The following is a 27,912-nucleotide window of genomic DNA, read 5'->3' on the forward strand; positions in this document are numbered from 1 at the left end:
TTTACTTGCAGATTAGAGAAAACAATTCTTTTAAAAATGGGTGTAGGAGTAAACAAATGTGTGCATAATCAAATTTTGCCTACAAGCTTGAAAAAAAAAAATATTTGTTGTGTGACACACTGCTATAATATACTGAATATGGCCCAAAGAGCAAAGAAAGCAAGTGTCACCTATCAGGCTGATAGCACAGTAACAACTTTCTCTATAATTGTTGCACCTAATGCAATCAAGTCAGCCTGTAATAGTGAAACAAACATTTTAACTATTATCAAATTATGTGAAGATCTGTGAAAACACTCCATTACTGAATTATTTATATAAACTAACCATTTATCTTAATTTTAATGCACCAGAATCTATGAAATAAATCTGTTATTAATTACTGACCCTTTGAAATTGGCTAGCCTTCTCTTTCCTGCAATGTAGTGTTGCTGGCAGGTCAAGGTTGAGGAAGCTGATTCTTCCCCCTCTCCTCAGTTCTGGTGGAGCCCCACCTGGAACATTGTTTCCAGTTCTGGCACCCTAGTATAAAAGAGGCATGGACATATTGGAGAGAGTCCAATGTACGGCTACAAAGTTGATGAAAGGTCTGGAGCATCTCTAGTGTGAGGAGAGGCTGAGCAAGCTGAGACTGCTCAGACTGGAAAAAAGGAGGATCAAGGGGTGTCTTGGGCTCAATGTCTACAAATATTGAAAGTAGGGTGCAAAGAGAACACAGTCAGGCTCTTTTCAGCAGTACCCAGTCCCAGGACAAGAGGTAATGAGCACAAACTGGAACACAAGAAGTTCTGTCTGAACACCAGGAAGCATTTCCATGTTGTGTGAATGACAGAGCACTGGCACAGATCGCCCAGAGAGAATGAAGTCTCACTCAATAGCTGATTGGACATGATCCTGGGCAAAAACCTCTAGGTGGCTCTGCATGAGAAAGAAGTCTGGACCAGGCAGCCTCCAGGAGGTCCCTTACAACCTTAACAATTCTGTGATTCTATGTGCACAATCTTTTTTTTCTTCAAAGTAGTAGAACATAATTAAAATGATATCTCAGTGAGGTAATGCTTATAATCTAAGTACAAGCTGAATAAGTTCGAATTCTGAGTTTACATTTTTTTCTGTCTGAATGAAGTTGCACAGCAGTTTTGCAGGATATTGCCCTTGAATACTTGCTCAGTGTCTTGTATCTCCTAAAGGCCGACAAGAGGATTAACTTCATGATGTACACAGGTAAGCAGTGTAATTGTTCTCTTCCTCAAAAGGTGGATGCTGCTACATTCTCCCTTCAGACTTATGTCTTGGAGATGGAATCTTCCAAGGCACCAACACTGAGTTGGGCCTCCTACATTACCTGTCCTCTTGCAGAACTCTTACTTCCTCCTGTTCTTCAGATCTTAATTCCCTGTTATTCACAGGATGTTTTATCCTCTCTAACACTGAACTATAAAACATCATACATGATTTTAAATGCCTTACTCCTTCAAAATTAAGGAAAAAAAACCCATTAAATAAATTGTATATACAAAGGCTACTCTGACTATAATGTCTCCTATATTATTATGTTGGAACACAATATCAGAGGTATACATTAACGCTATGGCAGTAGAGGTTGAAACTTCCCGCCAATACTCTTGTTACATTTTGTTGCCATGCAACAGATGGCGGCAGAGGGGCAGTCTGAAATAATGGCATCAGACATGGAAGTACATATGAAGCAAAATGGTGTACCAGAATTCTTCCATGCAGAAAAAATTGTACCCACTGACATTCATAGACACTGGCTGAACATTTATAAAGACCAAATTAAGAACCTGAGCACAATAAGGTGGTTGGTGGTGCTTTTCAGTAGTGGTGAAAGCTACAATCTGGATGGCTAGGCACAGCTGTCACACCATGAAATGAAGAGAATCTTGATCAGCTTATTCATGCTATTAGGTGGATTATAACCAGGGAATTGTATACAGACCTGAATACTGACTTCAATGCATTGGATGGTGGCATCATTAGAATATTGAAAAATTTCCACCAGGTGGGTTCCATACATTCTCACACAGGAGCAGAAAGAATACTGCATGCAAGTTTGTTAGGAACCAATTGAATGAAGATGAGGCTGAAGGTAAGTTTCCTGAATTGCAGCATTACTGGTGATGAGACGCAGTATCACCACTACAAATAGTGGAGTGGTGAAGTGAATTTCTCATCAAAGAAAAATTCCTCAGCAGGTAATGTCATGTGCCCTGTCTTTTGGGATAGGAAAGGAGTGATCCTTCTGAACTTCATGGAACCCGGACACACCATCAACTGACAACTACATTGTGTCGCTGACTAAATTGAAGGCTTGAACTTCTAGAGTCAGGTCAGAGAAGAAGACAACTTTTCTCTTGCAACATGATAACACCAGGCCCCATTCCAGTTTAAAGACTGTGCAGTAAACTGTAAATCTTGGTCCTAACAAGTCCACCATATAGATCAGATTACAAGAAGATTTACTGCATATAAGCTTATATTAATAAAATATATATATTTTCTCCTTATAGATTATCATCTTCAAAGGGTAGCATGCATAAGGGAAGGATTTTGTACTACATCATATATTTCACACTGAAAAAATCTAATGCAAAACATTCTTATGGACATATTTTTATTAAACATGAAATGTAACATATCCATCAATATTTTCAGCATATTTTTCTCAGGACAAATTTTGTATTTTTTCCCTATAAATTAAAAAAGTCATCTATTTAAACTGCATCAACACACATGGGCTACAGAACATTTTTTCAAAATGAAGATTGTAGCCCTAAATTTGCGCAAATTACGGTGTCTTTTATTTTGATGTGTCAAAATTGAATTATGGCAGCTCTAGTAGGAATAAAAGAGATAAATATGACTTCTGAAAGATGAACCAAGAAAAGACAAAATTTTATAAAGGAGTAAGGCCACTGTGGCTAACTCTGTGTTACCAGAGTCAATACAGTAGTCACTTTCAATTTTTGAGTTGTCTTGAGGTTAGAAGTTTTGTTCCGCTAAGGCAAACTCACTTTTTGGGAGTCCAAAATGACCAGATATGTTGGGAGAAAGACAAGTTCTTTTTAAACAGATTTTTCAGATCACCTTACTTCAAAGTCAGATAACTCATAGCATCAGAGACCTCTGTTGTGGCTTGTGCTGAAGTACTAGCTGGTATAATATTCAGGTAAATATCATACTGTTGGTCCATGCCAAGATAACTGTCGCTCATGAGATACAACGTGTAAATACACCTAAAAAGGTAAAAAATAGAGTCATTAGTTTGGCAGTTAGGTTTCAGCCTAATCATTAAGAGATCTTAATTTTTAAATTTGTCATACTTTCCAGGGGTCTCTGGAGTGTAAAAAGCAAGAGAGACAGTATTTCTATTTCTGACATATCCAGTTCTCTTCAGAGCGATGAGTTCTTTTTTGTCAACTTCTCCCAATATTAAAAACCATCCTTCATCTTTAACTTTAGGGAATCGAGGAGCCACTGCTTTACTGTCTTGCTTTCCCTATTCAGAAAAAGAAACAGTTTAATAAAACTGGAAGTTTTTTTAAAATATCATTCTTTCTTGAATGAGAAACAACACAGAAACAGATTAGTGAATTTTTACGTAATACAATAATTTACAGATACAAATTAAAACACTTTTGTTATTTCTGTCTAGATGAAGGCTTCATCTCAAAACAAACAACAAAGAAAAACAGTTCTAAGGGAAAAAATAAAGAGCAACAAAACAGAATAAAAGATATTATTTCACTTATTTTGTAAGCTATTAAAACTTGCATGAAAATACTGTTCCCCTTTCTGTAATTTCATCTAATGTATTCCCAATACTATTCTCAGCAGAAAGGTTAATTGTAAACCTTGTGTCTTTAAATAACACTAAACAATATTGTTCAAGATAAATATAAACATAAAACAGCACATGAAGTATTTATTAAATGTTGAGATAGCAAAAAGAAAGACTATTTCAGTGATTCTTTGAGACAGTGACTTTACTGCTGAAAGCTGAATATACAGTGATGCACACTTGACCATCGTTCATTTTGTGCTCTGTAGGTGGAAAGGTTTTTCTGAAGATTTACAAAGGAGAAAAAGCATGACTGTAGCAATGAAGCTTCTGCAACAGTTTGATACAGCCATTTCTTACAAAATAGGGCTCAAATTCTGGGAGAGGTTTATAAAGCAGTGATCACTAAAAGAAATATTCCTGCTTCTCTCACACTTCCAGTGGCTTCTGGTTAGGGAGGCAGTTTCAGTAACTGGAACAGCAAATAAAAAGGCTTATGAAAGAACTCTAAACTTTCCTACAAATGAGAAAGTCTCCCCTTGAAACTAAGGTGATTTATATAAAATGTGAAGAGAATATGTGGAGAATATCCTCAGTAAAGGGCTGAGAATGTGTTACAAGTAAAAACATATTTATAGGTGTGTATGTATGTATAGGTATGTACAGGCATGCAGTATATTTGAATATCACAGGATCACTTAAAAATTGGTTTGGGAAACAGGATATGTAAAAATACGAGAAGTAGGAGTTTAAGGATGGCAGGTACTTAAATACTGCCTGCAAAGTTATTGTACCCACTGTTATTACTTTATAGAACCCAAGCATGAGTTCCTGGTTTGTAAAAACAAAACAAAACAAAACATTTTTTTTTTTCATTGTCTTAAATTGGTCTAGGATTTTATCTAAAGAATCTATTTATTATCCTACTGCAAAAACCATTTGCTCCACTACTAATATAGAAAAGGCTTTGAAAGTGTTTACAATTTGCATAACTCTCAAACAGTAAAAAAAATTGTTACGCTGTGTAAAGCATTATTGATAACGTAAATGGATTATTGGAAACTTGTGCACTTGTTGAAGGAAATGATAAATTCATGTACCTGATACCCCATCTGGGTTCTCTGCAGATGTATCTGGAGCACATATTCTTGATCAGCATGTAATTTGATCCATCTTTTGTCATCTCGTGTGTCTGGTGTCAAAGAGGGAACAGGCACTTCATTCTGTGGCTGAGCTGGGTCATCCCAACAGCCCTTAATGCTCAGGCTAACGTGTAGAATTGGCAAGCGGGACAAGAAATTCCAAGCCTGTAGGAAAAATCAGATCCCTGTGGATTAGAAGATGATCCATACAATTCAGATTACAGTCATTATAATAATAACAATTCAATGTGCAGCCAATATATTTATTCTACATCAAGAATGATTGATTTGTATAGGAATACTATGCTTAACAGCATGACTCTTAGAATCATAAAATACTTTTCCTCAACCTCTTGCTCTAATTACTTCTAAGCAAATAAAACAAATGTGAAACTTTTCAAGCACATTAGACATGCCTCACTAAGATTACTGATGTCTGAACACAGGAAAAATTCTTTACCGCTTCTGATTAAAGTATTTATTTCTTATAAGCCACTTAAAAACTAGTATAATTAAGTTCTAAATTAAACTTCCTTAGCATAGCCCATAAAGAACAAGACACTGCAGTTCTAATTAGCAATGGGCAAACCTCAGAGAGTTCAGAGGATCAGTTCAAATAATTAACAAAAAATTTAACTGCATATCCAAAGTTATCCTGAATTTTTTTTTTTTAAAGATTTTCTTCCATCCATCTTCATGAACTCTTCTTTTAATCCTTTTGAAGAATCTTAAGTCTGTCATTTCTTACAAACTGCAACAGGCCCTCAACTTTCATCTTTGTACTGAGAACTGTTGCTAGAGACATACGCTTTGCATAGGTGAATGTGACAATTTCTTCAACCTCACATTCATGAAGCACTCAGAAAATGCAGCCCTGTGTATCTTCCATGTTGTCTTCATCAGACAAGCAAAAGCATCTCTGAGAAGTTGTGATAAAAACGGAAGGAAGCAATGTAGGCTTTCATTTATTAAATTCAGCATAGTCACTTAAACTGTATTAGGAAGAAGAAATAGTCAACTTTGCTGTGAAATGGAAGCGGTGATTTGTGGCCTCACTGTGGGTAGAGAAGATAGATGAGGTAGGCACCACAAGAAAAATGAACAAAGAAAAAACAATCGTCACATTCTGCCTTGCCCCTCTCCTCCCTTAACCCAAAACAAAGCAGGGATGAGCACTTCACTGTTTTCAAAATAACAGATAAAATGCTAGGTAAAGGGCAGGAAGGAGAACAGGGAAAGAGGAATATTGATCTTGCTAAAGAGCCAGCAAATGTCAAAACAGAACCTTGTGGGAATGAAGAGGTAGACATAGTCACATGGGCAGTACGGTCATAAAACAGAAATGTTTTATTTAGAAAAAGGCTAAATTGTACATATATGTATATGTAATGTATTGTTTTGATTATCTTGTCTTTCAACAAGACCTATTTTCATTTGGATTGTGTTTGATGTGTCTCTGATTACTTTTTCTGAGGTGAAAGGTCTTGAACCTTAATAAAAGGAAGATCAACTTCATACGTTGTCTGATTGTCTTAGGACGAGGGGGCATGACTTTAAGCTGAAAAAATAGGAGATGTAAGTCAGATGTCAGGTGGAATTTTTTTATGCAGAAGGTGGTAAGGCACTGGAACAAATTGCCCAGAGAAGCTGTGGATATTCCATCCCTGGAGGTGTACAAAGCTAGGCTGGAGGGGAGGCCTTGGATAACCTGATCTAGTGGTTGGCAACTCTGCCACTGGCAAGGTGGTTGGAATATTCTATGATTCTATGAAAAGATAATTTTGCTTTTTTGGAGACATTGCTATCAAGATTTATATTTACAATATCCATACATAATTGGGGATACAGCAGCCAGGGTAAGTAGACCTAAGATTGCGTTGCCAAACAGAGTGGAAACAGAGTGGCAGAGTATGCCTTCCTTCCATGGCCTCCATGCCAGCTTGTTGTTCCCCCTCCATCCCCAATGGATGTACTGCCATGCTGTGGTTGTACTGCTAGATGGATGAGCTTGCTAATCATTTGGCAACAGAATTTACTTAGATCTGCCTAAAGCTGATTGTGGAAGCATATTCCCTAATCCTGTGAGCACTCTGAATAAGCATGAATCTTCAGTACCACTGAATGAAGTGCTCCTACCTCCTCCCCTGCTGGCACAAGCATTCATGTAGCTGCTTGGCTGCAGGCCATTTTGACAGTCAGCAAGAGGGTTGATGTGAGCCCTCCTCTCCTTGTCCCTAGATGCTCCTTCCCACCTCCTTACTCGATCCATCCACAGCATTTGTGCAGCTGTGCGGTGAGCTGGGTCAGGAGAGGTGAAAGTGGCACAGGGAGGGCAGAGCTGCCCATTTCAGCTGCAGTGCAGACTTATGTTGGATTAAAATGGCTGCATTACCATAGCCCGGCCAAACTAAATGAGAAAACTGATTTAGGCTAAAACTAATCTCTTTCCTTCTTCCCTCTTCTGTGCTGCATGAACAGCTGTGTCCATTCAATGGAGAAGATGGGGAGGGCCAGCTGTGAGCGCTCATGGAGTTGCAATGTAAAACAAGACACTGATGAATTTTACTGATGCAATGCATTAAGTGTTATCTTAGAAAGGGCAGGGAAATTATAAGAGGGAAGATAACAGCTATAAGATTAAGGGAAAAGATATCTCCCCTTCTGTCCCAAGCCTGAAAGAAAAAAAATAGAAATAAAAGGCAGTATCTTGAAAGAGAAAGATGTTCTTAGTTTCTTGCCAAGATTTTTCTACAGTTAGCACAAAAGACCATAATAAATTCACCTCCAGCAGATCATACTGGATGAGACTACTTGGGTAGTTACATCTTAACATGCAAATAGTTTTCTGATTAATGTAAAGGTTTTTAAGATTGACTTTACTGCAGGAACTTTACTACTGTGTGAAATTCTCTATGCAACAAAGCAGAGTACTGCTGTTTCAGTGGAGGTACCATGTGCTACACCAGCCCAGTGATCACCCCTTTTATTGTATTTCAGATATCATTTGCCTGGAAAACTTTTATGCTTACTATCTTGCAGGATGTGGCCTGTTACAATTACATTAGAAAACAGTTTAATTTCAGCAGAGGTAGTATTAACTCCTTTTTTTTGGTACTACCTGTTGCTCCACTGAAGATTCTGATTCAGTCCTATTAATACTGTACAATGCCAATATATTTTATGTGTCAAAGGTTATCAAGTTCTCATGTACCCTTGACAGTACAAACAAAATACATAAACTCAGAATAACTTTGTAATTGGATAAGAAGGTATTTGTAATACTTAACTATCTTGGCCTTATATTTTTGAAAATTAAAGGCAAAGTCAGTACTCCATGACGATAGAGGTACCATTGACAACAGGCTGCCTTGTTATCATCCATGCAATTTGGAGAAAATAAAGCAATGCTTTTTTTCTTGAGGAAAGAAGTAGTAGCAGACGAAAATGAAAAATGAGATTATAGAAACACAGACACTTCCCGAGTAGAAGTACCCAATACTAGAGCAGCAACAGCAGTCTTTCAATCCTGAGATCTCTTTTTTTTCTCTTTTGGTAATATAAATATCAGGTTAGTATTTTACAAGGTGCCTACATAAAGGACTTAGAAACTGAAAAAACATTGCTAAACAAATACCATACAGAAAAAAAAACACAAACACAGGAGTTATTACAGAGTTACTGCCTAAATAGTTTCTGCATTTAGGCTGTCAGCTTTTAAAACCTAGCTGACTTTTTTAGTAAAGTTTAGGCTTTTAACCAGTATTTGGAAAATTAAATTCAGGTTCCCACATCACTTAAGTATTTACTGACCATTTTAATTTTTTTACTTTTAACTATATGTGACATAAGCATACATTGTCCCTTTAAGTGTATCAGTGCATCTAGTATGTGCATTTATATATACTACATGTCCTTAGCCACCAAACTCATAGATTCAAATCCTAATCATGCTAGAAATTCTTCACAAACATTTGCTAACACCATTAACAATTTTGCCAATAAACCGTCTCCCCAGGACTTATCCTAATATTTCAAATCCATAAGCAGCCTCAAGAGCTGTTACTTAAAAATTAATTAACAATCTGCTTAAAAAATATTTTTTTTCTTTCCAAATGTGATATTTTTTCCCATTTTTCTTCTCTCCTAAATTTATAAAGGCCAATTTTTTTTTTATTTTTTTTATTTTATTTTTTTTTTTTAACCATTTTCATGCTAGTAACAGGTTTACAATACAGGTTCAAAAAATTGCAAGTGACAAGTAAAGATTTATTAGTAAAAGAATGTTTTAGGCATTTTTGTGGTGTACTTATCACTTTGTTTTGACTTTGTTGAGGTCTGGTTTCAGAATGCTATGTTTAAAACCTGTAATTTCATATTTTTTCATTATAGAGACTATGTAATTTCCTTATTGGAAGTATTTTCTCTAGGTTGCCCCCTATTTAAATGCACATTTAAAGACTTTACGTATGAAGACACTCAACAGGCAGTCTCAATATAAGTCTTGAATATGCGGAAGGTATTACAATAGATTTTTCATGCAAAAAATGCCATAAATCATACATAAATTTTATGTATTAAAGTTTCACATTTTCACTGACATGTGTAACACAGTCATGACCATGCTATAACCAGTATGGCCATTCCCAAGTGGCAGAAATGAAACTTTCTCCTTATATAATACTGAGCCATTGTTTTTTCCTCTCATATGCATCTGTATTTACTAACATAGGCATACAGAGGCACAGACTCATTCACAGTGTGAACATACACACCACATACACACAAGCTATTTTTGAGGAAACTGCTAAGACATTTCAATACCAGCCAAACATATTTATCTGAGGATTAATCTTCATCTATTGAATCAGACGAGAACACTGCCATGCATACAATTATTTAATTAGCAGCCAAATCCTCTGCCAGTCAGCAGCCGCTCCAGGCATACTGATGGGGCAGTAGATGCAAATCTCACAGTAGTACTGCTTTTTCTCATTACTACTGCAATTAGCACTTAAATTGATGCTTTAAACATACTAATTTTTGGAATAATTCAGGATTTGTATGTTACCTGGGATCGCCTCGCTGCAGAGACGACACCAGATTGCTACGCAAATTGAAGCACTTTTGAGCCAAATAACCATCATCATATCAGACAGAACCAATTTGCATTTGCTTTTAAAGATAACAGAATGGCAATTTATGCAAATAAATTAAGTAAGTTTACTTCTGAGTTCTCCCTGAACTAATTATAACAATGTTCTAATTTTTTATCACATCTAAAACTTGGACTGAAATCAATGTGTATTATGTTAGAAATCTGTTGTTAAATGAAGCCTTGTTTTGATGTCAATACATTTTCTTAATTCAGAATTTTGATGGTAATTCAGTTACAAATGCAGCTGTTATAGACATTTAAATACTTTTCTCCTTGTTTGCAAACCAGTGAAATGTTTAACTGAAGCTGAACAGTCAAACACAGGACACATTGCTGTCATTTTAAGTATTCATATAAAAAAAATTTGAAGTTTTCCACTTTCATAAATTTATTTGAAATCAATAGCCTTATAATGTGAGGAATTCTATAGAATATAGCTGTCCTTTGCTGGAAACCCCTTGAAAAAAACAAATGAAAATGAGACTCTAGAGCAGACTTGACATTTTTTCTCCCCACTGTGAAATGTGAAAATTTCATCTGCTTTTTCAGTTTCAAATAGAAAACGACTGCTGAATCTTTTACTACGGGTATTCTCAAAAAATAAGGTGTGTGACAGACCACTTCAGAAAACAGCTACAATGACATTTGCAATGCATGATTCCTAAAGCATAGCTGGCTCTAAAAAGCTGAATAACACTAAGCAGATTGTACGACCTAGACAAGTATCTATAGAGCAAGGAGATGTGTTAATACCAGCCATAAACCACACAATGTTACTGGTTAACACAGAATAAGACAAGACGGTTTGAGAAGAACCTCTGTAAAGCCAGCCGTGATTTGAAATTAGAGCAATGAATGCATAGCATTTTATACAGAAAATTACATTATTTACTGAAGGGAAGAGAGTATTTCTTTTCCCAACTACTCTTGCTTTCCAATCCTACTGATAATGACCACTGATAGGAAGCATTACCTGTGAAATGTGTGCTGTTTGCAATTCATTGTCCACAATTGAAGCAAACACATTTTCTTTTCCTTCACAGGCAGCCATAAGTTCAGGAAGACACTCGATAGGACCTTGGTAACCTCCATGCAAACTCTTCCTTTTTCCTTGGCTCCACTTCCTGATACAGAAAGCAAAACACAACTACAGGTAAGAAAAGCAAACATTTATTTTCCTTACTTTGGATGGTAAAACTTGATGCTGTTTTGAAATCTGATCATTTATTTTTGGGCAGCATTAATTACTGCATCATCTAGACATCAATAGAAATTAGCATTATCTATGATATGATGGGTACAATATATTTTTACAATGGATTAAAATAAAGAGGTAATTAATATATAGAGTTGCATTTGCTAGAACTTGGAACTCTTCTAGTGATCTCCTGTTCATTTCTTTAGAATCATGGTTCTCAAAATAATCTGTGAAGGTTAATTACTCGATGAACACTGAAAACAGAAATATTACTTGGGAAAGCATCAGTGTGATTACATAATAATAACTGTTACTATCATGAGTTTGGTTTCTGTTACACTAATGAACATTCTTGGGCACAATGAAATTCAAACAATACCAGCAGCCAAGTTTTAATGAAACTAAAAAATTGCAAATGCTTAGAAGAGTTACTTACTGAAAAAGATAAAGGTGCTGTACTTCTATATTGGGCACAGTAAGCAGGGAAGAGTCGTGTACCCATCTGCCCTGAACTATCATCTGCACCAGGTTGGTTATATTCAGAGCAGCCACCAGCCAGCCATGATGCGCTGTGACATCCAGCATTGCCTAATAAGAAAAAAAGAAAATGTAAGTATATTTGTGTACCTGGTTCATACAAGAAAGAACATTTATTCAGAGTTTAACTAACAAGACTCTCTAGGCCTTCAATGGAGGAATTTACTTCAAACCCTAGTGATGGGAGATCAATTTGAATTAACCTTGAATAAATGGATTAAATCTTGCATCACCATCAGCCATTATCCTTGTGATGGTGAGCAATTTACACCACATTTTTTTTTAGTTTGGGAGCAGACAGTGGGCCTTTTCCTTAAAAATAACCTCTCTATTACATAATCCCACTCAGAATGAAAAGAATAAATCCCAAAGTTGACTGTAAAGGAAGAAGTTACAATTAACTGTAGTATTGGGTTATACTTTGACACGAGTTTTACGAGAATAGTGTAAATATTAAAAAACTCCTTGTACTATTTAAGAATATATTTACTTCTATTCCAAAATTAATACTAATGTCACTTACCAGTAGCAGCTGTAATTATTCCCATTTTAAACGTAAGGACTAAAATAAATATCTTCCGAATGGGACTAGACAGAAACCTAAATAGTTTTTTTTTAGCTTAATGGGCATATCAAAGTTTTGTTCAAGACTGAAGATTACAAAATAGTAAATAGATTTTGCAAGTTGAATAAGATTGGTCAGAAATAACACGGATTTCAATTTTTGTATTGCATACAGTTGTCTTGAGAATGAAGGATGTCTGGCTGTCTCTCTTCTGGTGTTTCTGTTCTGAATCTGAAAGGCCTTCCCAAGTAACATAAAAAAAAAGGAAGCAAACAACCAAAAAAGCCCTAACCAGCTAAACATCAAACTCCAAAACTGCTAGTGGTCATCCTTCCTTTCATGTCTTGTGAGTTCCTGCATCACTTATACTTCTAGCTGCTGTGCTTTAGAGAATGCAAGTAAAAGGTATGCGCCAAGTATCATAGCGTAAAAATCTAACTGCAAAATTCATTAGAGTATGTACGGTGAGTAGTCTTACTAAGATAAAAAGAAAAATGCTGATTTTAAAGAAAAAAAAAAAAAGCTAGAATGAAATTTGATATGATTAGTCTGAAAGAGAATTTAAGAGTTCTTCCAAAGGAGAACAAACTGAACATGAGCTTTTGGTTTCAACACAGTTTTTTTAAATGGAGCATGCAGTTCTTTGAATAAATGCTATATTTTCATACTGTCTACAGTACATGAAAACAACTGATATAATTTATTTCCATAAATTAGCACTTCACCTGGTGAAGTAAATTATGCTATATGCTTATTCTCCTGCTAATTTTGTTGTTTAATACCCTCGCCATAACAATAAAACTTGGATCTTCATACTGCAGCTCTCTAACTCAGTAGAAAGTCAGATATTTAAAAGTGGTTTGCCATATAGTAAATTTGCAGTTTGATCAAAATAATGGAAAATGATTTTTTCAAGAAAGCAAGAACATATTCTGGCACACTGAATAATTTCCACGCTTCTTTAAGTACTGTCTTGATATTAGGAGAACTATAGTTTGATTTCAGGACTAGGATTATGTTCCCATGGGCTTTTCTTTTCAAGACAAATTATGTTCTTTGATACTTTCTTAGATAGCACATACCTGCATCATTTTAACCTATTTTCCAGATGCTAGTGTAATGACGAGGAGCTGTCTATGTAAGTCTTTATGTTTAATCAAATGTTTTACAGACAAACAAAAGGCAGCATTTACTTAAGGCAAACTAAACAGTGAAATCTTCTTTAAACAAAGGAGTTGTTTACACACGCAGAGCTATTTCAATTAAATTACACTGATTCTGAAGAAATGCTGAGTTTAGAGACACAAGTTAGTTTCAGTCATGGCCCATCGCACAGTTTATCTTAGCAGTTTATAATACAATTTCAACAGGTTTTATTTCAGATCAGGAAGATAAGATCAGTGACACTTAGAAAAATATTTAACCTGTAGTCTTGAATTACACAAATGATGTCACATTTCTTTGGAATTGTGGATAAAGTGCCTTTCAGCTAATAATGATCTAGATTTAACATTTAAGTTGTCTTTTTTTTTTTTTTCTTTTTTTGGAGGAACAGTCATAGCACTCTGAAACACACATTCCTAGTTACCCAAATAGTACCTCTCAGCTCAACAGTAATAGTTTTCTTGGCTGGCTGAGGTAATTTCCTGGTATGACTATTGTTAAACATTAGAAAATAAGATTTTACTAGAAATCACACTTGAAAGGAACAGTTTCATGAGTTATAGATGTATGGAGCAGCTTACATAATTTTTAGTCAGATAAAGAATTGTTCTCAGCATTTTTCAGAGTGAATCTAACATTTTAAACTTATAGGACACAATCTTTAAATCTACTGGATGAGTCAACTTCCAAATTTTGAAAGACAGCAAAGCATCCACATATGTCTGTGCCTCTTTGAGCCTGGTGCCCAGGCAGCATTTCACCTCCCTCCTGTTTCCAACCTACTGATTCACACTCTCTCCTTTCTGCTACTCTGAAATAGCCTGAAACATCATGCTCCTCAGTCACGAAACTGTAGCATATACATTAATAACAATAGGTGAAGAGATATCCTATCTTTTTTATGAACAGCAAGAACATACTGAGCTGTATATTTAGTCAGCATAAAGCAGTGGTGTTTTCGTAAAATTCTTCTGAGGATACATGTAGAACACTGTTTTCATTGTTTTCCATTTTTTCTTTTAATCTTTTCCCCTACCCCCACCTTTTTAACAGAGGCTTGAAAAGGGAAAAGGAAGAGAGAAGACGTCAGAGAAAAATAAATCTAAAACAAGCTATACACTGAAATTAACTGGAGGATCCTTTCACATAGAAAATCTCCTAGAAATTGATAGAGGCTTGCAGATAGATATCCCGTAGGGAGTGTGTGTGTGAGACTCTGTGTCCCACATTGTTATAATGAATCCACATGGCAAATCCTCTTTTCCTCCTTATTTTCTGCTTCTTCACCCATAGAATTTATTCACAGCATCTCTATCTGGATGTGAAATCCAAGACAGTGACATTGTGAAAAAGTCAGAACAATGGTAAAGTTGGCTTGTTTCATCTACTGCCTTGGAAACCTACACATGCTTCTTTTTTTCTGCTAAGTGTAAAACACACAGATGCTTGATGATACTCAAGTAATCACTGAAATTCCTATAAAATCAAGGTAACGAAACAAGTTATTGTCCTCCCTTCAAGTCAGTGCTTTTTTTTTTTTTCTTTTTTTTTTTTTCTTTTTTTTTTTTTTTGCTTGGAACTGATTAAGAATTTTGTTCTAAACTTAAAATGGCACAAATTGGTTATCTACCTAATTACCCTCTGAATTTCTTTCACAGGATAATTTCACCATAGGGAAAACAAAGTGAAAGAGAAGAAAGAAGTGAACAAATGAATGTAAGTGAAAAAAGAGAAACTATAAAAGTGCTTTTACTTTCAGAAGAAAATCATACATTTTTGTAAGCCAACAATTAAAAACAAAACAACATCAACAGCTTTTTAATTTAAGTTTGAAATGATGGAGTAGACAGAAGTAGTCAAGGGATCCATCACTTGATACAATAAAAACTGTTTACCATCATACTATTTTGGCCTCTTTCTGCACTTAGAAAAATAAAACCAGAGGCTTATACTGAGATGGTTTTGATGGAAGAATCAGGTTTTAGCTTTTAAGACTTTACGGTGCTACTCTCTGACAAACATGAAGCAATAACAGCAATTATTAAATGAGCTCTTTAGCATTTTAACCATCATTATCAAACATTTCTTGACTCATACTGACAAGAGAAGCAGCTTCCTGTAAACCACGGCAGGGCTAGAATGAAAATGCTGATGCTCAATAAGTAAATGATATAGTTTATCAGGTATGGCAAAGATTTTCATTTAGGTGATAGAGCTGAATGTCAAAATGTCTGGATCAGAATATCTTGCTATGTGTTTCCTTATACCAGGAGTCCGTAAGTAGGAAACCCTCAACATCTGCTATCAGTTTTCCATCATCTTATTTTCGAGAGCAGTGGTTAGTTCAACTACCAAACTTTTAAAAATTATCAAATAGTAACTCTCTGGTCTAAAATAAATCTGAATTTTTACAGCCTGTCTCTTTTTATCCAAAGTTATTACTGATGCTTGGAATTTGAATGATGCTGTCTTGAGGGAAAGAAAAGAAGGAGGCAGGGTGCAGAAGAGGTGTGTGTATGGCAAGGAAGAGAAGTGATAATAAAATGCTCTTTTTCTTTGTTTTATTTTTTAAGCACTCTGAATATGTATTAAAAACAAAACAAAAAAACTGAACTAAACTAAACTGTTCCCTAAGTAACACTCTTTCTTCCCTTATTTAGGAGATTTGTCTAATAATAGAAATATCCTGATTGCAAATCTTATATTTTTGAAACTTTTTGCAAAGCTGTAACATTGTTTTGGTATTGATTTCACATCCTTCATTTGAAAGCCAGACATTCTGGATCACTCTTGTATGACTGGGTGGGTGGCAGGGGACCAGAGACTGCGCAACTAGCAGAATTTCTGATCTCATCAAATGACTTAAATAACTTTTTTCTTTAAGATAAGTTACTGAAGTGTTAAAATGATGCAGCTTGCATCTTAGAAGAAATTGTATACTGCTTGGAGTAGTTTACTGAACTCACCTGTCATATAGCTCTGAATATACTAAGAAAATGACTTAAATACTGTAAATATCAATGTAAACATTGTATATATAAATTTTAACATTTATATATACACATGTAAATATTTATATATTATATAATAATATTTAGAAATAAAGCTAAATGAACAGTGAGAATTGCTCTGGATACAGAGGCTAAGCTAATTTATGGAATGACATTGTGGCTGAGAATTACACCTACTAAAAGTGAACTTTTATAATGATGCCATGTTTTGGTAGGTGAGAGCTGCAACTTCACAAATACTTAGGGTGAGATACAGGGCTCAAATTTTTCTACCATTTAAATGTTCATTTTACTTTTCATACCAGTGCATCACAGACTATGGCGTTTTCTTGAGCACCCTCATTCAGGAAATTGAAAGTTTCTGTACTACTGTATACAGCACTCTAGGCAGAACCACATTCACTGTAAACTGCATTCACCTTAAACTTGAAACTTTACATAAAATAAATCCTACACATTCTCAGACAAATACTGATTCTGCAGTGATGCTTTGAGAAAGGAAACTAATATTGATATGAAATAAATTCCGTATGCCTAAAATACTTTAAACTTACTGCATAGCTGTGTCAAAAAAAGAGAGGTAAGGTTGTTTGGATTTTACACCTATTTTTGTACCCAAATTTATTAGGTACAGTATTCCGATATCAAATAATAAAAATATCCCCAACCTTGTCTTCAGTGAATGACAGTGTAAGTTCTGTTGTCTAGGACTAGACTTCAGTTACAAATAAAGGCTTAAATCCATAGATCTATTAAAGTCATTAGAACTGTGCCTATTTACAACTGCTTAGGACTACAATTTATATGAAAAATATTTCTAGATAATAATATGCAAAAATCATCCCATTTTACTCTTTTTCCTGAAAACCACTAATATAGAATGAGAAATCTTTTTTGCATATGCTTCAAATCTAGGATGCCTTCCAATATGTAACATTATATTACGATCACATGTGATCTGCAATCATACTAATATAAGTAAAATATTTTCCCAGATTTTAAAGCATTATATGTACTTACATTTCATGTTTTTATCTAAATCATGATTACGATGCTTCAATTATATACCCCAGAAACAACAACTGAACAGTCTAAGAGTTTATTTGAAAAAGTCTTATAGAGGATCTTAAGGTCACAAAGTTACAGATTGGTACAACAGGTACTTCAAATATTGCACTTCAGAGATCTAGTCCAGAATTTCTTACTAGAAACATATTAAATGGGGGAGGAAAGGGAAAAGAGGAGTTTCAAATCAGTATCAAAATCATTCAGCTGTACAGTTTCAGCCTATATAAAAAAAATCTATTTTATCAGAGTGATAGTGAATAAGCTATAATCGACCCTAGTTGGGTACTCCTTTTATACTGTCCGCTGCATCTTGCCTCTCTTCACTATATTTTTGAACAAGCACATTCAGCTCCCTCTTCCCTATGCTCTGCTACCCACTATGAGAGTCTAATTCTTCATTCTCCCGTCACCATAAAGGTCTCACTGACAAATGCAAATTACGACCTTCCTAGCTGCTTTGTAAGATTCCTATCCCTGTATTCATCCTTTAGCCTCCATAGTAACATTATTAGTATGATCAGAATCAGGGAAAGGACAAATCACTTACTGTCTACATTTAGTGGAGTACAACCCTTTGGCTCATACTGATTTTTATTTTTTTTTGATAGTATTGCAGAGATAACAGCAGCCATGGAATATGATACTAGCAATATAAACTTGGTAGGGCATAACCCAACACATTCAGAACTTGTTGAGTCCCAATATCCAATTTATTTTCAAATAACTAATTAACAAATTGATATTCCATACTAGGCTAGTGAACTGTAAATACAACAAAATGTTTTTTGAGAAAAGTCTCTTCTTTGGCAAAAAGTCCCAGTTTCTTCATCCTAAACAATGCCTTACAGGTAGCATTTGTTCCATTGCTTGCACAAGCCTGCCAAGCCTCTGAAAAATACACAGCATCTTTCTCATGATGATAAATCTGCCCTCTTTAAAGTTTAAATTCAGTCTCAAAGTAGTAACGTAGTATTTAGTCAATAATTAAAATTTTTTGAGTGCATTCACTAGAATCCTTTTCAACAGCAACAGTTATTCCCAATAACTTTCTCCTGAACTTTTAGCCCTGTAAGGTTAGCATTCAGGAAGCTCAGCTGCTGTCTAACAAACTTAATTAATCAAAAAGTCATTTCCGAGCTGTAACTATGAGTAAAAGTGCTTCAAGTGTGCTAGCAAGCCTACAAGTTAATCAAAATGCTAATGCAGTACAAATTAAAGTTGTGATTAACATTTCACAGTAGCTGCTTAAGTGAATTGATCACACAAATGGGTTAAGCATTACTCATTTCCTCTAGCCCCAACTGGGAAAAGGTTTGTTATGGGTGGGGGAGGGATTATATATAAGCAACACCAAATCATCATTAAACTGTCACCAAGATGCTTCCATAAAGCAGTTCCCAAACTATCTGCAGTGAGCAAAATCCCCAACACCACTGTGACGAAGGTAGCTTCTCCTTCCCCTCCTCATACATGCCTATAAAACAGCAAGTATTTCCATCCCAGTATTTCCTGTGTCCAGGCACTATCACTACAAAGATATTTATTGCTGTTATTATCTATAAATGAGCATCATTTCCAATATATGTTCCATAAATCTTTTTTGTTATTCTATTATTTTTACCCTCCTGATGTGGAATAATAGCAACCCAACCTTGTAACCAACTAGTATTCAAATAAAACTGCAGATATGATACAATCGCTGGAATACGATGTGTATACAAAGAATGTGTGTAGGAGCTAAAGAGACATTGGCCTCTACTATTCACTTGTTTCTGAATACTCTTCTGCACGATGGAGTTGATTTAACTTTCTTTCTTTCCTTCTCTGAATTAAGGTGCCCACTTACTTATAGTTTGAAATGCATTTATTAAACAAAATAATTACATGTTTGTTCCATAGCTTGCACAAGTCTGCCAAGCCTATGAAAAATACACAGCATCTTTCTCATGAGCAGATTTATTTGCTTCTGGACAAATCTCGCATATGCAACCAAAAAACGTGTCACTCCTGTAATTTTTACCTTTCAGCTAGACATTGATATGCCCACAATAACAGGAGATAACACAAGAGCTTGAAGTGTACTTAGGATCTTCTCCATTTCTTCACAGACAGGAAAACAAATGACCCAAGGGGCATGGCTCCCCAAGCCATCAGTTTTAGTGGATGTTAGGAACTGAGGACATCTGGGGAGAATGGGAAGTCCAGTGTGGAGTGACATTTGCAAAGCCTGGGAACTACAGCTCAGGCACCTCTGCTGTTTGCAGCTATGCCTACATGGGCAGAAACCAACTTCTGCCTGAGAACTCTGGACACAGCTCCCATCAGCAAAGAACTGCCTGCAATTTGCTAGCTTAAGTATTTCACCCACAGAATTGTAGTATCAAAGAATCATAGAATGGCATGGGTTGGAAAGGGCTTCAAAAATCACACAGTTCCAAACCCCTGCTGTTGACAGGGATGCCAACCCCTAGAACAGGCTGCATCCAATCTGGCCTTGAACACCTCTACTGATGGGATATGACAGCTTCCCTGGGCAGCCTGTGCCAGTGCCTCACCACTCTCTGAGTAAAAAAACTCGTAATCCATAAGCTTAAGACTGAATAGCTGTGCAATGTTCAAAAGCTCTAAACATGAACAAGAAAGATGATACTCAGAGTTGCATCAAAACCTTCAAATTAAAATGACCATAAAGAACTTATTTAATTTACCTATTGTAGAACGAGTAAAGGGATGCTACACATATCGTTGTCCAGTTAATAAGGAAATGCAGACCCTGATTTGAAGAGCTTTTTATTTCACATCAAAATGAGATTCTCCAGAGGTGTAACAAGCCTGGAAAAGGCCATCCATCCGCAGTAGAGCTATTTGGGCCTCGTTTTGGGGATATGCATGTTTCCCATACAAACTGCACTTCATTGTGCAGTGCAGAACCTGCCTTCCTGTCCATCTTCTCTCAGTGCACAGATACCCTACAGAGACGCATTTAACACATCCATAGGTAAACACTTCTTAAAGGTTAAGTCTGGGCTCCACGGCAGTCCTCCTTCTGGCAATACTAAAATATTTTATCAACGATTATACTACAAGTGGAGGCTTGTGGCCAATCCCAATGCAAAGCCAGCAACTGTCACATTTATTTCATAATATTCCTTGCTGAATCTGAAACTGGTAGTATTACTACCTCATTATCTATTTCAATTAATGCAAATATAGGCAATAGAACAGCAGAATAAGAACTGATCGCTGAATACACAGTCACAAAAGGCTTGACAAAAGAAGTAAAAATGGGATTAGATTTAGTCTATTTCACATAATTCTAAATCAGAGACTAGGAAAAAAGATGGGGTACTGTCTTTACAGTAGTAATTTTATTACATAAAAATATTAAACAGATCATTTCATGAGATTTTTTTATTCTTTTTCATGATCTTCCACAAGTGGACAAATGTTTGAATTTAAGCAACAGCTGAAGAGCTGAGCACTATACTATTGATATCTCTATCTTTTCTCAATAAACATAATACAGACAGCGTGCTAAGATTAAAGAAAATACACTGCTTACTGTAATTCTATTAAGGGTAGCCAGGAAAAACAGAAATTAAGTGACTTGCCCAAGGTCTCACAGGAAGTACTGGCAGATTTTTTTGAGTCATGGGAACCTTCTATATTTTATCAATGGCAACACATCAGTGATTAACAAACTCTTTAGCTTTTCACTCAAGCTTTTCAGGTTCATTAAAAAAGTTGGGTGTGGAAGTAGGGCAGCATTCACCTTCCAGAAACTGCATATTGCTATTCCTTATATTTCTGCAGTAAAAGGGAAAGAATTCTGTATTTCATCCTGTGTAAATACATATCAAAATTTATCTTGCTATAACAAACTTTTTTCTAAACAAAACAAATTCTAACTACAGGAAAACTGTAATAGAATGTATTTCTTCAATTTTCTATGGCAAGAATTACATTCTTCTATTGGGTCAATCCCACGGCTCCTCAAATTCTGTTAATGCTGTGTCATCACAGCAATGTGCTCCTTTTGACCTTAGACGTGACTTCATAGCTCATGACTTCTATGCTTAATTATGAGTATAGATCAACAGAATTCTAATATAAAAATATAACAGAAATCTCAGCAAAAGTAATTTAACAGTGGTTGTCTACATTTCTTATTAGAAGAGAATGGAATCTTATCAATGTCACATAAAAAAAACCAAACCTGTCGGTGTTTCCTGTTGCCTTCACAAAAAGAGACTTCAATAACATGAACTTTATCTTTGCATAACAAACGTAGTTGGAAGTGTAACAGAGCTTGATTACACTAAAGCAGCTGATCACTGTTAGATTCTTATGGATTTTACTGTAACCAACAAAAATGGTCAAGAATTGCAATATATTATATATATATCTATTATACACATATGTATATATACATATACACACATACATATATGTACACATGTAATTGATATATGTAGATATTATATACATACAATGTTTAAGCAACCCTGTTCAAGAGCCCTTTCCCTGGAGGAAAAGGAATATGGATGGGATTCCTACACAGGGCATTTTAAAATCATAAAAGTTTGTTATTTATTTACAATATGGATAATTCTTTTTTTTTTTGGTTTGTTTTGTAATTACAATAATCTTGTTTCAGAGCTTTATGTATATATGCTGAGGAGAAGAGTGGTAAATTATGAAAGACAGTACACAACAAATATTTTGAATTCCAATAATTCTGACATTTGTTCTGAGCAACTACTGCAGACTGAATAGCTTCACTGGATTTCACCAGTTTTAGTTGGTGATTTTACAAAATCCATCAGCTACTCTTGGCTCATGCTATTATCATTGTTTTCTGACTATTAACTCTACTCAGCCTGAAGTTAGTGGCAAAGAGGCCCAGAGGACATCAGTAGAGTCAAGCAGTGGGTGAAATGTGAAAGGCAGCAGGGGAGAGAAGGCTGATTTAGGTGAAGACAGCACAGGAGAGTGGAGAATTTTGTTACCTGTGTTGGAAAGAGATTTGCTTATGCATACTGACAGAAATTGGCAAATGTGCTCTGCGGGGAACTTGGAATGGCTGCCTCTGCATGTACTGAGAAAACAGCCACTTGCAAAAGCTCTTGGAAAGACCTTATTTTTCTGGAACAGAAATGCAGAGCTGACACAGGAAGTCTGCATTTTGCTCACATATCCACCAACAAAAACAACAGTTTATGTTCAGGTCACCATTGGAAGGTTAGCTATACAACCTTAACACCTAAAGTATTTTGTATGTAAATAAACAGAAATTCAACACATTTCAAAACCCAATTCTGCTTCACAGCTGAATTTTACTCTTTGAGGTGTATGAGCACGTGTTCACATACACATAGAATGTCATCCACTGGATGTGTTTATCAGTGGAGCCCTCCATGGTTCAGTTCCTTTTCTCACAACTAACATCTTTTTGTCCACCTCTGTTGACCTAGAGTTCATCAGCAGGTCAGTGCTAAGGAAAAAGGTAACAACCAGTATTGAAAGTGTAACCCTGTCTATTGCTTAGATTCTGGGAACTTTAACCTCCATTTGGAAAGCATGACTAATAAGATGGAACAAATATTCTCCCAAGAGATTTAAACCATGCACCAACTTCAAAATACTAACGTGCTCGCATGTTTTTCTTGTTCTTTGAAAGCAGGAACTTTCTTTCTTTCTTTCTTTCTTTCTTTCTTTCTTTTTTTTTTTTTTTAAAGACAACTGTATACGTAACATTATTTATCAGTTAACAAAAGGCCTGAGTTGCCAAAATACTGTATGGAATAATATTCTGAATTTTACTTCAATTTAAAGGAACTTCTGAATGCCCTAGGTTGTTTTTCTGAGTGATTACACTTTCTGAAATAAAATCTTCAAATAAGATCGGAACATCATTCTTGTAGATGACATGTAGGTCACTGAGGATATTAAAATATGGGCAAACAAAAATGGTAGGAGGAAAGAATTACTATCTCCATTTTACAAATATGGAACTGAGCAAGATAAAAAAAACTTTGTTGAAGATTGCCTGATCTTTGAGAATCTGTGAGTGAGTCCAGGTTCAGCTCTGCTAAAGAAAATAAATACTATTACTCTTCTCTTGCAGAAGCAAAGGGCCAACCTGTCCTCTGCATCACCTAGAGCTCAGCTTTCTTCCCGCTGTAATTAATGGTGTATTTCAAATACTGTAGTAATCTATTGCAAACCTAAATTGCTGCTTTAAAATTCTTTTGAGGCATGCATCTATACATGTGACTGCTTGCCACCAGTACTCCCCTTGGCCAGTTTAGTTCTGTGGGATGAGATTTCTGCACAACTGTAAAAGTCACAAGCCTACAGATTGTTTTTAAAATCTTTGTTTAAAAGAATGCTCTTTGATTCTGTGATTATTGGGAAACAGAAGATATATTTCTTCACAAGCTGTAGAAAAACCCGGTATCTTGTCCCAAATTACATTTCAAAACATGTTTTATTTATGCTTGGCAGTGACTAGAATGCTTTAGGGTCCTATAAAAAGGAAGGTACCCATGGGACATAGTTCCTGGGGGTCAGCACACAATTTGTAGGGAATACATCTGCACAGGAATGTCTTTATGTAGCATTCCACAGTACAGTGACTGAAGCATATGAAAGGAGATGACAACAGATGCCTTCAGTCAGTGCAGGCTTTTTTTTTTTTTTTTTTTTTTTTTTTTTACTAGAACCTCATTTACCTCTGCTTTGTAAAGAGAACATCTCTGTTGGCTTATAGTTCCTCCTAAACATAGTGGCATCATGCCAGTATTCTCACAAGACATTGCAAGAAATCCTCAGATTTTTCAATAGTCAAAATAAAAAATTCAAAATTACAATATAATAACAGTAAAAACACAACAGGACTTAAATACTGAAATGCATTACTATACCTGACATATTCTAATTGCTTGGTCCAGCACTGTCTTTGTATCAGTTGCATAATCTGGACAAGGCAACATGGCATGACTGAAGTGGGCTTGCAGCAGGAGGTGTGTTTTTGTGTGTGAGCTGTCAAATGAATGAGGATTGACTTCAATTGGAAGATGTTTTGCCAGCTCACTGTTCATTTGGTCTTCATTGTGTCTCACAGGTAGATCTGTGTACTCATCAGCATTCTGAAAAAAAAATAAAAAATACATTTAAGCATTGTAATTAGCTTCAGAATAATTATTTTTTTTTTTTCTGAGACATAAAAAGTATATGTATTTAATTTACTGTAATTAGATTTAGTTGCTAAAATAGCAATATTTTAATATTTACGTAGCCTACTTATCAGAATCAGGTGTTTGTGGAAAACAACAGCTAGTGAATTATTCAAAAATATTCACCCAATTATAGGCTTTAAAAACTTTTCTACGTTGATTTTTCTGCTAGAGAATAAGAAAATAAAATAATGAAGTAAATACATTCACTGGATGGATTCAGTATTAGAGATGACCTTCTCCAGATATCCTACCCTAGTTAGCACACAAAAACAGAGTAAAGTTAGCTATAAAGAAGTTAACAACTGACATTTTCATTTTTCACAGTTCCTACTTTTCTTTTTGTAATCAAAACACTGTTTGCTTGAAACAGCTCTGGGTTGTATTTCAAATTGATTTTAAAATGTATTTTCATTATTTTGAGAATCAATTTCTAAGCAGCAGCTGCTTGGTAATCACAGAAAACAGCAAAATCATTAAGTAGGTGCTGAAAATTATCTTCTGTGCTACCATTCACATCAAAATGTGAGCTAAGAACTTCCTCACTGTTGCAAAAAGGAGCTGTACAATAATCTTTGTCGTTATCACTGGCAGCATCCTTGGGGCAGAGGGGAAAAAGTCTGTCTGTGTAGTCAGAGTGGTAGTTCAGTCTGCTATTGACAAGGAGATGCACTGTCTCTGCAAGTAAGAACTCTCAACAGAAGCATCCTCAGATCTATAATTTGGTCAGCAGAGTCCATGAGTACTATGTACATAATCCAGACACAAGTGGCAATGTTCTCCACAAAATCCTCTTGTATGTATGCATACATATTCTTGTTTGGAATGAGAATGATCTTTCTAAAATATAAAATTTGCAAGTAAAGTAAGACTTTTATAATATGAGGTATTTTTTCCATTTGTAATTTATATGAATATATTTTATCACAAAATAAAAGTGTTTTGGGTAGCTTGAATGGTAAGGTAATGTCTTCTGAACTGTAGGTTTAGAAAAGAGACCATTAAATTAAATTATTCAAGGTTTTATATTCCTTTTAAGCTACAGATTCAACCTCTAATCAGACTTCCTGAACATCCATTTTTTCATTAAACATCCACAAAGGTAGCCAATGCAGAATGAAGTAAAGAGAAACTTCCATTTTTCAACACCTAATGGAACTACCTAACAGAACTGCAAAGCACTGTATCCACTCATTGAAGTCCTAACAGAGGTTTTTTAGAGTTTCTAAGAAAAAGAAGTTATATAGCTGCTTTGTGCCCTCCTCTCAAAAAACGGACAGTACACATTTTCTATTTATTTTAACTACACAGTGAAACTATAGCTAAACTGTGATACAAATGTAAAAGGAAAGATAGATTTGAAAAGGAAATCAGAATGTCATTAATTTATCTCGACTGCAGATTAGAAGTGAAGACAGTCTAAAGAGAACTGCTGCTTAATCCTAGATGCCTCTGCTAGATCTCTTGTGAAAACTGTGGTCATTTATTCTCTGAACCTAAGGTCACAATCTTTTTAAGCCCCATAGAATGTTGCATGTTTGCTTCACTCTTTTTATTTAACTTGCTTCTCCTTCAAAGATATTTTAAAGAATATTTACCAAGGAGATTTTTTACTTAGTTTTCCTTTGCAGTTTAAAGTAGCAGAAAGAAAAAGGATCAGCCGAGTCACTCCAGACCAACTGGTGCTCCCAAAAATGCATTTTCACTAATTCTTCCCCAGCACACATTTTATTTACCTCCAAAACACTCCCCTTATTTTAAACAACTTGCCTACTTAATTTCCTGTTTGTGATCACTGACTGTAAGTAAGTGAGGTTCATTTTCTTATCTGCATCATGTAGGTAATTAAAGGAAATTGAGAATGGGTAGTGAAGCTTTTATACAACTGAGAATGAAGCTGAATGGAGGGCACTGAGGTCAGCAGAGTCCATTATATTTTTATGTGAGAGGCCAGTATTTCTGCCCTGTCCCTGTTTGCTTAGTGTAGGCTGGACAGACTACTAACTGCAAATCTGTTTCTCTGATTTGCCCAGCTGTCCTTGAATAAAGACATCTTCCATTGCAAAATGTTAAATGACAGTGATTGACAACTCTGTGATGAACTCTGCTCGTAACCCCCTGCTACTGTTTTCAGGTTGCACAAGAAAAGACAGAATAAAGAAACATCCTTTGTAATCACCTCAAATGGGACCTGCTGTTCACTCAGTATTTTTTCATTTTAGTTTTCCTTTTCATTACAACTCTCAATCTGTTAGGGAAAGGCTGTAGACTCAACTATTCCACACAATATAGAACATACAGTATTTTAGTACGCTGCATCTGAATATTGCTTTTCCACAGATAAGGAAACAGATCGAATCACCTTTCAATCATTAATTGTAATTCTGAAGTCAATATTTAATAAAAACTTTACAGTTAAATCACAAAGCACTGCTGTGTATTTTTCACTTTCCCTTTTTCTTATGTCAATGAGGGCTACTGTAGCCCATGTGCTGCAATAATATAATGCATTTACTACAATTACTACAATGCAAATAATACAATTTCCTACAATTAAACGTAACTTGTTGGGGGGTACCAAGAGATAACTAGGAATTTTAGCTATGGGTTCTGCAGTCAAGCATTTGGCAGTTGTGGCACAGCTCTCTGTATTTTATGGGTCTGTGTTGAACTTTCCCAATAATGTATTCTTTTGGGCAGTAGAGACGGCTGCATCATTTTGAGGGCAACCTACACTTAATCCTGTATGCAACTCTAGGCTACATGAGAAACAGTGACTTGCTTTGCCTTTGAGGAATGCCACACATACGCTTTCATAAACTTGACAGGCATATTTTACAAGGGCAAAGGCTATTCTGATAACTGAATTCTGCTTCCTGCCAACATCACCCACTCACTTCATAGAGTCCTATCTGGATCACACAACACTGTGTTCCAAGTACATAATTTATCATCACTTTTTTTTTTTTTTTTTTTTTTTTTGAATCATTCTAAAAGTAAATAACTCATTTTAAACTCATTTTAAAATACAT

General features: G+C 35.5%; 1 protein-coding gene across 3 annotated transcripts in view; it reads right to left on the reverse strand.

Moving 5' to 3' along the window:
• Nucleotides 1–2,650: 2,650 nt before the first annotated feature.
• ASCC3 (activating signal cointegrator 1 complex subunit 3) overlaps nucleotides 2,651–27,912 on the reverse strand; it is a 258,462-nt gene continuing 233,200 nt past the window's right edge. For 2 of the 3 annotated variants that reach the window (XM_042886807.1, XM_042886816.1), the window contains exons 37-42: nucleotides 24,569–24,793; nucleotides 11,734–11,885; nucleotides 11,073–11,223; nucleotides 4,903–5,109; nucleotides 3,345–3,520; nucleotides 2,651–3,257 (exon numbers count right to left, since the gene is read on the reverse strand). In XM_042886807.1, coding sequence (XP_042742741.1) covers nucleotides 3,110–3,257; nucleotides 3,345–3,520; nucleotides 4,903–5,109; nucleotides 11,073–11,223; nucleotides 11,734–11,885; nucleotides 24,569–24,793 — 1,059 coding nt within the window. In that variant the 3' untranslated portion in view covers nucleotides 2,651–3,109. Of the gene's footprint in view, nucleotides 3,258–3,344; nucleotides 3,521–4,902; nucleotides 5,110–11,072; nucleotides 11,224–11,733; nucleotides 11,886–24,568; nucleotides 24,794–27,912 lie in introns of those variants that run through there. The other variant, XM_042886824.1, reaches the window with a different exon arrangement.

The sequence above is a fragment of the Lagopus leucura genome, unplaced genomic scaffold (assembly GCF_019238085.1).
Source record: "Lagopus leucura isolate 7727_CA_CO unplaced genomic scaffold, USGS_WTPT01 Super-Scaffold_73, whole genome shotgun sequence".
Lineage (NCBI taxonomy): Eukaryota > Metazoa > Chordata > Aves > Galliformes > Phasianidae > Lagopus > Lagopus leucura.